Source organism: Microplitis demolitor, chromosome 7, assembly GCF_026212275.2.
Source record: "Microplitis demolitor isolate Queensland-Clemson2020A chromosome 7, iyMicDemo2.1a, whole genome shotgun sequence".
In the NCBI taxonomy this organism is placed as follows: domain Eukaryota; kingdom Metazoa; phylum Arthropoda; class Insecta; order Hymenoptera; family Braconidae; genus Microplitis; species Microplitis demolitor.
Window position 1 is genome coordinate 18,033,913 of NC_068551.1, and position 8,000 is coordinate 18,041,912.

Sequence of the window (8,000 nt, forward strand, 5' to 3'; positions counted from 1 at the left end):
TCGAGTTTGTATACTCGATTAATCGAAAAGTTAACAACTAGAGTCAGCCATTGTGTTGTACTTAAAAAATTGTCAATGTCAATAAATAAGAGCACGACTTGAATCAAAATGATTATTAAATTCAAGTAAGTGTTCCATTGAAGAAAATTAATCAATAGTTTATTAATAATTATTTAACACGACAATATGATTTATTATTTACTTGACAAAATAGTAATAGCAATAGTACTGATAAGTGAATTATGACAAGTATTTATTTTTAATGATTAATAATGCGCTTGCTCGTACGCGATAATTAAACTCGAGAGATCGAAGATGAACCAGCAGCATGGAGGCCTGTGTACTTTTGGGGCGGTAGTTGTGTGTCACTACTGTTAAATAAATTCACGTAAACTAAGTCAAATAATATTTTATTAATAATGTATTCAATAATTAATTACTATATTATTATTGTGGAAATAATAAAATGACATTTAATTATTAAGTGTAAGATTGTTGCTGGGATAAAAGAAAAAAACCATAGACGCCAATGTGCGTACAAACGCAACAAAAATTTTTTATACTCATATTTTATTGACGTGTGATCAAAGCCAATTGGAATTATTTATTTTACATGGATTAAAAATACTCCATTTGCTGGCTGCTTGTTTTATTTTATTATTTTTATTTTATTTAAATAAAAAAAAAAAAACGATAAAAATTAATTAAATATTAATGATTATCAATTTAGAAAATTCATGTAACTATTTTTTATATTGTGTTTATTGTAGTTATTGTGATAATAATGACGCGCCGCAATTCGGAGGCAGCAGCTTCCGATGAGCGGCGACTACGATACCAAGAGTATTATACGATCATCAGGAAAATCATTGTCCGTGGTGTCGAATACTAAAGTGAGAGTGTCGTCACGACGTGAGTTATCGCCTTCTCCGTGTGCCAAGAAGAGACGAAAGTACAATTGTGAAAGCTGGAAATCATTTAATGAGGACAATATGGCATCACAGAATTCAAATTCACCTGGAATTGCTAATGTAACATCAACATTATCAACCGCAGGATCATCAATTGCAGCACCAGTATCATCACAGTTGCCATCATCATCATCGCTGTCTGTATCAACATCATTATCAACGCCCTCGTCGTCATCTACATCAACATCACCGTCGCAGTCACCCTCGCCGTCACCTATGCTGTCGCCGTCCTCCATCTCTTCAATGTCTCAAGGACTTCAACAAACTACTCATCCTCAACAAAAATCAAATAATTTTGAGCCACTTGATAAAAGCTCGTCCAATACTTTGAAGGTTTTACTATTTTCTGTTATATGATAAATTATTCTATCATTGTCACTTATTATTAATTTATAAACTTGTAGATTATAGATAACTGTCATATCAAGTCTCTAAAGTTTTCATTGTTAATATTTTTTTTAAAACAATCGAGATTGTTTCATGTTTAACTCATAAAATATCTTTTTTCTGTGCATTAGAATTACAAAATAATTAATATAATAAATACTTATCATTGTAATTGATTAAATAATTTTTTATTTTCCTATAGATAATTAATGACCGTGAAAAACGAGTTTATTTGCACAACAATTTTATCTCGAAAGTAAATATTTATCATTTTAATCTAAAGAATTCAAACGCGATATCAAAAACAATATCAATTAATCACTAATTATTTTTGTTTAAAATAATATCAGTTTGTCATTTATATATTTTATAAATTTATTTATATTTTTAGAGAAATCCTAAAATGGAGCTGAGTAAAACCGATCTATTGAAACTTCTTGGATACTTGGAAGGAGAATTGCAAGCACGTGATATTGTAATAGCTGCATTAAAAGTAATATATTATTATATTTTTATTTATCATCACGTACTCGAATTTATTTGTTCACATTTATATTTTTTTTTTTTTATTATAATTGGATTGTTTAGTCTGAAAAAATGAAACATTTACTGAGCTCTCGGTATCGAAGTGGCACAGCGGATCCACATGCTGCGTTAGCACGGGATGTAGCTATTGTGGGTGGTGTTATACGTATGGAGAACAATCAAACAGACCGACAAGTTGCTAGTCTAGAGGCTCTTGTAACTCAACAGAGACGTATGCAATGTCGCATGGCTAAAGTTCTTAAAGAAGCGGAAATTCGACATAGAACGGTAATTTAAAAACTATAACAAATAGAAAATAAATAAATTATTTTTTTTTTATTAATGCAGTTGCGACTTTTACACCTGAGTATATTTCAAACTTATAAGTATTTAAATATCATAGGATTACTAGTACTTTGCAGCTGTTTTAAATATCTCTGACGTCTAGATTATTGACTTTAGAAACTGTATGATATTTTTTTTTTTAAATTGTAAAATTAATTTTAATTTTATTTTGCACTGAATTTATTGATAAAATAAAATATAAGTTATACTTTAGTGAACTATTCAAAAAAATAATCAATAAAATCGATGATTACAATGTCAGATTAGCTTAAAATAAAAAAATTTTTCTTTTGTCACACGACTATCTTCTACAACTATTTGAATCTTATTTTAGAATGAATCTCTCCAGCTATTTATACATAATGTCCATATATATTTAGTATTTTGTTTTTGGTAGGTAATAAAAGAGTTAGAAGAAGAGAAACGTAAGCATGAACACGACACAGCACAGGGCGATGACATCACATATGGACTGGAGAAAGAACGCACGAGACTGAAAAAAGAATTAGAATTAGAAAGACAAGAGAAAAAACGACTGGAGATGGAATTGAAAAAAGAAAATATAGCACTTGAAGTTGAAAAATCACGACAAAAACAAATAGTACTTTTATTATTAGCAGAACGTAAAAAAATAATAATGAAATATATTGAGGAGAGAAAACGTTCGGAGGATTTAGCCCAGATATTGAGCGAAGAAAAAGTACGTATTGATTCGATGGCTGAGGGATTAGAAGAAGAAAGTAAAAAATCATTACAAATGGAGGCTGAAGTTGAAAAACAACAAGCGCAATTTGACATGGAACGTCAGCAATATCGTCAAGCGCTCGCTAAAGCTGAAAAACGTAATAAGGAATTGGAAGCGGATCTTGAGGGGTTGAAAACGGAGGTCGAGTCGTGGAAAAATGGTGCTACTATGCGTAGTGTACGTACACCACTGGGAGTTACTCCGCCTCCACCTCCAGCGAAGCCTGCTAATTTAGCAGCAATACCGACACTAAGACCTTCTGGTAGTGCTGCACAATCTCGTAAGTTTTTTTTTCAATCCTTACTTACATTAAGCTCCTTATTATTATTGATATTTAGTTATACATGTATATGTATAATTCATTAAGTCTTTAATTATATTAATAGTTAAAGGATCAGCTGTTCTGGGTACTGGTACACCGATGGTCAGTAGTAAGGTCGTTCAACCGACTGCGACTGTTTCCAGTGTACCTGTAAGCGGTCCAAGTAAGTTAAAAAAAATAGTAATAATGATAATAAACAGAAAAAAATAATTTCTTGGCGCAAGAAAAATTTTTTTCATTATGAATTGAAAAGAAAAATTTTATTAGGACTAGAAAAAATTTCTTAGGGCAAGTAAAAATTTTAGTTTAAATAAATAAAGAATTTAATTAAAATAAAAATAATTTTTTTAGCAACAGGAATTGCAAGATCAGTGACACCGCGACAAGTAATACGAGGTGTTACTTATGGAGCAGCTGTACCCGTGACACCAATAACAAATGTTACAACAGGTACTTCTAATGTGTCACTTGCTAATACCAATGTTACGACGATATCTAGTGTATGCACTACAACAACAGTCACTACTGCCCCAACAAACATCAATGCAACTACAGCACCACCGATTGCTGGTGGTGTTGAATCAACGGCCTCGGAGCCTCAGGTAATTCATCAACAATTTTCTTCTCGGTCTACGTTAATTTAATAATTATTATCATTCGCACATTTTGAACAAAGGCCCTATTTTTAATTACACCGACTTTTATTTTTTATTCAGACAAAGAAAAAAATTTTATATTGTTTACACACAATTTACACATTATAATAATAATGTCTCAAATACTGCATGATCAGTTAATTATTATCATCATTATTATTATTTAATATATTATTATATTTTTACTGTCGTATGTGCACGGAAGAGTTAGTCTTCCTTATCTACGTTGTCATTTTAAAGATATGTATATTATTACTTATTATTTAGCCAAGTAAACATTTCACTGTTTATTATTATTATTATATTTTTTTAAAATCATCGCAACTCATGTGGGCCGAGATTTTTATTTTAATTCATACCGTGGCAACTTTTTTTTAAAAAAATGATTAACAATTGTTATTATTATTATTAATAATTAGGAGATAAAAAAAAGTAATGACATGTTTTAATAAAACATGTTATTTTTAAAAAAATTTCTAGTCTTATGCCCGTTATCGTAACGGCGTTTGATTTTATTATAAACATATATATTTACCAAGTACTTATTGTTTGATTAATTAATTAATTAATGTATTTTATTATTACATTAGTGTTTATTATACTCATTAGTCATTTAATTTTTCATTTTCTCATGTATCATCACGCTAATCTTTATCATTTATTTTTTAATACACTTGGTTAATATTTTAATACTTAACAAATCTATTCACGTCTATTTCAATTATATATATATAAAATTATATAAATATTTATATAATAGATATTACTATTAATAATTAGTTTGTAGTCAAAATTATCAATTGACGAGAATAGAATTGAAAATACAACAAAAATAATAATAATAATAATTTTTTATTATTATTAATTAAATAAAAAAAATTTTATCACTTTAAAATTTGAACTGATGCGATATTATTATTATTATTATGTATGATGTATACATATATATTAATTTTTAATTATAATTAATCATTTATTCTTTTAACTATAAATTTTTTAATTTCGCATATTCCAAAGATATCATCACACTTTCATTTTTCTTCAGTATATATATTATCGATAATTAATTTAAAAATATATATTTATTTAAAAAATTACACTCCTGATTTTTATACTTCAATTGTAATAAAATTATTTAAATTAATTATCGGTATGATATATACTAAAAAAATATCATTCACTCAATTATTAATAATTTTTATTTTACAATTAATACTTATCGTTCTATTTTTTGTGTACATAAGTCTATTATTTAGTATGTATATTGATTAATTCCTTAATTAAAAACATAAAAAAAAATTTTTCGTATGCAACTCACTTCCGTGCTTTATTTACACAACTTCCCTGCTTGCCCTTCCAATAATAATAATAATAATAATTTGATTTAAAAAAAAAAAATCTATCCGCATCCACTGCAAGCCTCGGCTCGTAGTGACAATTGCTTTATATTTTTAAAATTATTCACACTATCAGCAACATTTTTATTAGCAAACAATAAAATAATAAAGCAAGTAAACAGTTAATTAATTAATTAAAAACAAAAAATATATACATACAATTACGAGATCGGAGAATAAAAACAAATAAAATTTTGTTGTCACAACTGCCACATGCCACATGCTGACTTTTTTTTCACATCATGTATTATCTGCTGTTTTTCACCAACCAATTGGTCCTGGCTTCTGTATGGTTTGGTCAATGGTTACACATCTCTTGGGCTTGGTTGGTAAATAAAGATAAAAAATAAATAGAAAAAAAAACCAATTAAAATACATTGGAGCAGCGGAAAATAATTACATTAAATTTATATCATAACTAATAAGACACACGTATGGCTGTGATGTGTTGGTTCCTCAGACAACGGACAAGCGTACGCTAACATCAGCAGTACCAGTCCTAACATCATCATCTTCATCATCATCTCCATCACCATCACCATCATCAACAACAGCATTATCATCACCTGGAGCAGGACAACTAACAGGAACTAAAAAACCTCTTATTCCAAGAGGGATTCCACCTCCTGTGCCACCCAATAAACCAGTCGTTCCACCGAAAAAAGAAGCCGCTGCTTATATGAGACGACCTGATCCAAACTCAATCCAAGAAACTTTAAAAATCAATAAGTCTCCAGCTGGTGCATGTCAAGCATCCATTCCGGCTTCATCTCTCATTCAACCAGCATCAGTTAGTCCTATTCCAAGTCATCAAATAGAAGAGGTCAGTTTTTAATTTCATTTTATTCATACTCACTAAATTATTTATTTTTAATTTTATTTATGAGTCATCGTCTCAAATAAATACTTAACTCAAAATCACTTGAGAATTGTGACTCATTAAAATAAAATAAGATTAAGATTATAAATTTATTTATATTTGCTTACATACTTATGCATCATTGAATCATTATTCTATAATTAACAATTAAATAATTTACCAAAAAATATTTTTAATTATTTCAATTTCAGACCAAGCCACGTTGATTACTTTGTACGCAATATCAAGAACAACAACTGAAATTAAATCATTGCTCTTACACAGAAATTAATTGTGGAAAATGAGAAACTTTTATAAAGGTTTCTATTGCACTATTGCACAGTTCACGCATTAAAAAAAAAAGCCTCCACTCAGGAATATTTTCGCAATCATTATCAGGAAGCTATGAAATTTATCTGATTAAGTTTGTGATGTTACCACTGCCTCGTGAATACTTGTGTGGATTTTTTTTCTGGTGATTACTGGAGACTGTAAAAAAATTAAAAAAAATAAAAACATTTAACGGTTAGTAGAAATGTTGCTTATAATAATACACATAATAAACTGCAGCTAAATTAATTTAATATCACCATGAAAAATAAAATAATAATAATAAAAAGTAAAATAGCGATTATCAAAAAAATAAATAAAATATAACGATAGCAATTGTATTGATATGCTGGATTTGCTACTGTGTAGACGCATTACTATTAAATAATTGTTACGCACGACAAATTGTCGGCATGTACATTGATATATTTCGTCCTAAATTTTGAGTTTAATCCAACTTGCAATATCGTTACAGTCTTCCAGATATTTCTATAATCATGAACTATTTTATCATTATTTATTTAATTACTAAGTATTGCAATATATTGATAATTGAATGTATTATTAATAAGTTTATTTAATTCGCTCACTGTCTACAAGACTCACTTTTATTTGCCAGATCATTAGGAAATAAATGAATAAACTTTTTTAAAATTAATTATTGATAGAAACATGCGTCCATTATGTCTCTGATAGTTTTTACGAAAAAATAGAAATAAAATACTCAATCGTTTTAATATTCATAACGTATTCTCGTCACTCACATCACCTCATTATTAAATTTTTAAGAAAAAAATGTAGTGGCATTTGCAGCCAATTTACTTAGAAACCATCCTTTTATTTCGCATGATCTCTATGTATACAAAGAACAGAAAAAATATAAATAATTAAATAAAATAAAATTATTATTTAATAATTTTTAAAAATACGTATAGTAAATACGTTAAATGTATGAACATAGAATTTAAATCTTGTACGGCACGTACCTCAATGTACCGAATTGATACATAGATATGTAAAGGACTGTAAAAAAAAAAAAATCAAATATATGACATGTGAATTATATAAATGAATAAAATAAAGTACGTTAAAAACGAATTTTAAATTATTTAATTTTAAATATTACACTGGTAATTTTGAATCACTTAAAATTAAGTTTGACATTTTAGGAGATAAAAAGAAATTTTAAACTTTTGAATAAGTGTGAGTGTAGCAGACATGAGACAGCTTATGAATTTTAAATAAATAAATAAAAATATAATGGAATTTTTAGAAAATGCGCGCACTGATTTTTAAATTTACGCGCCCACGAATTTTAAAAATTTTAATTCTACTCACGTTTTATTTATTTATTCAAAAATTTTAAAAACTGACAGCTGTCAGTTACATTCATACTCGTACTTTTTAATATTTAAAACTTTTTAAATTCTTAGAACGTAGCAGTAGATGATAATTTTATTTGA

The 8,000-nt window shown here is 27.9% G+C and overlaps 1 protein-coding gene across 3 annotated transcripts; it reads left to right on the forward strand.

The window, feature by feature from the left end:
* The first annotated feature begins 57 nt into the window (after positions 1-57).
* Positions 58-7,600, forward strand: LOC103574123 (CTTNBP2 N-terminal-like protein). 3 transcript variants are annotated; one of them, XM_008553487.3, is made up of 9 exons: positions 58-125; positions 771-1,304; positions 1,750-1,851; positions 1,947-2,171; positions 2,626-3,253; positions 3,360-3,458; positions 3,647-3,897; positions 5,809-6,171; positions 6,420-7,599. In XM_008553487.3, exons 2-9 carry the CDS (start codon positions 819-821, stop codon positions 6,432-6,434), a joined length of 2,169 nt encoding a protein of 722 aa, XP_008551709.1. In that variant the 5' UTR covers positions 58-125; positions 771-818; the 3' UTR covers positions 6,435-7,599. The 3 variants fall into 3 exon arrangements, with proteins under 3 accessions (XP_008551709.1, XP_008551708.1, XP_008551710.1); XM_008553486.3 differs by having other exon boundaries at positions 65-388; XM_008553488.3 differs by lacking the exon at positions 3,360-3,458 and having other exon boundaries at positions 65-1,304; positions 6,420-7,600.
* The last annotated feature ends 400 nt before the right edge of the window (positions 7,601-8,000 follow it).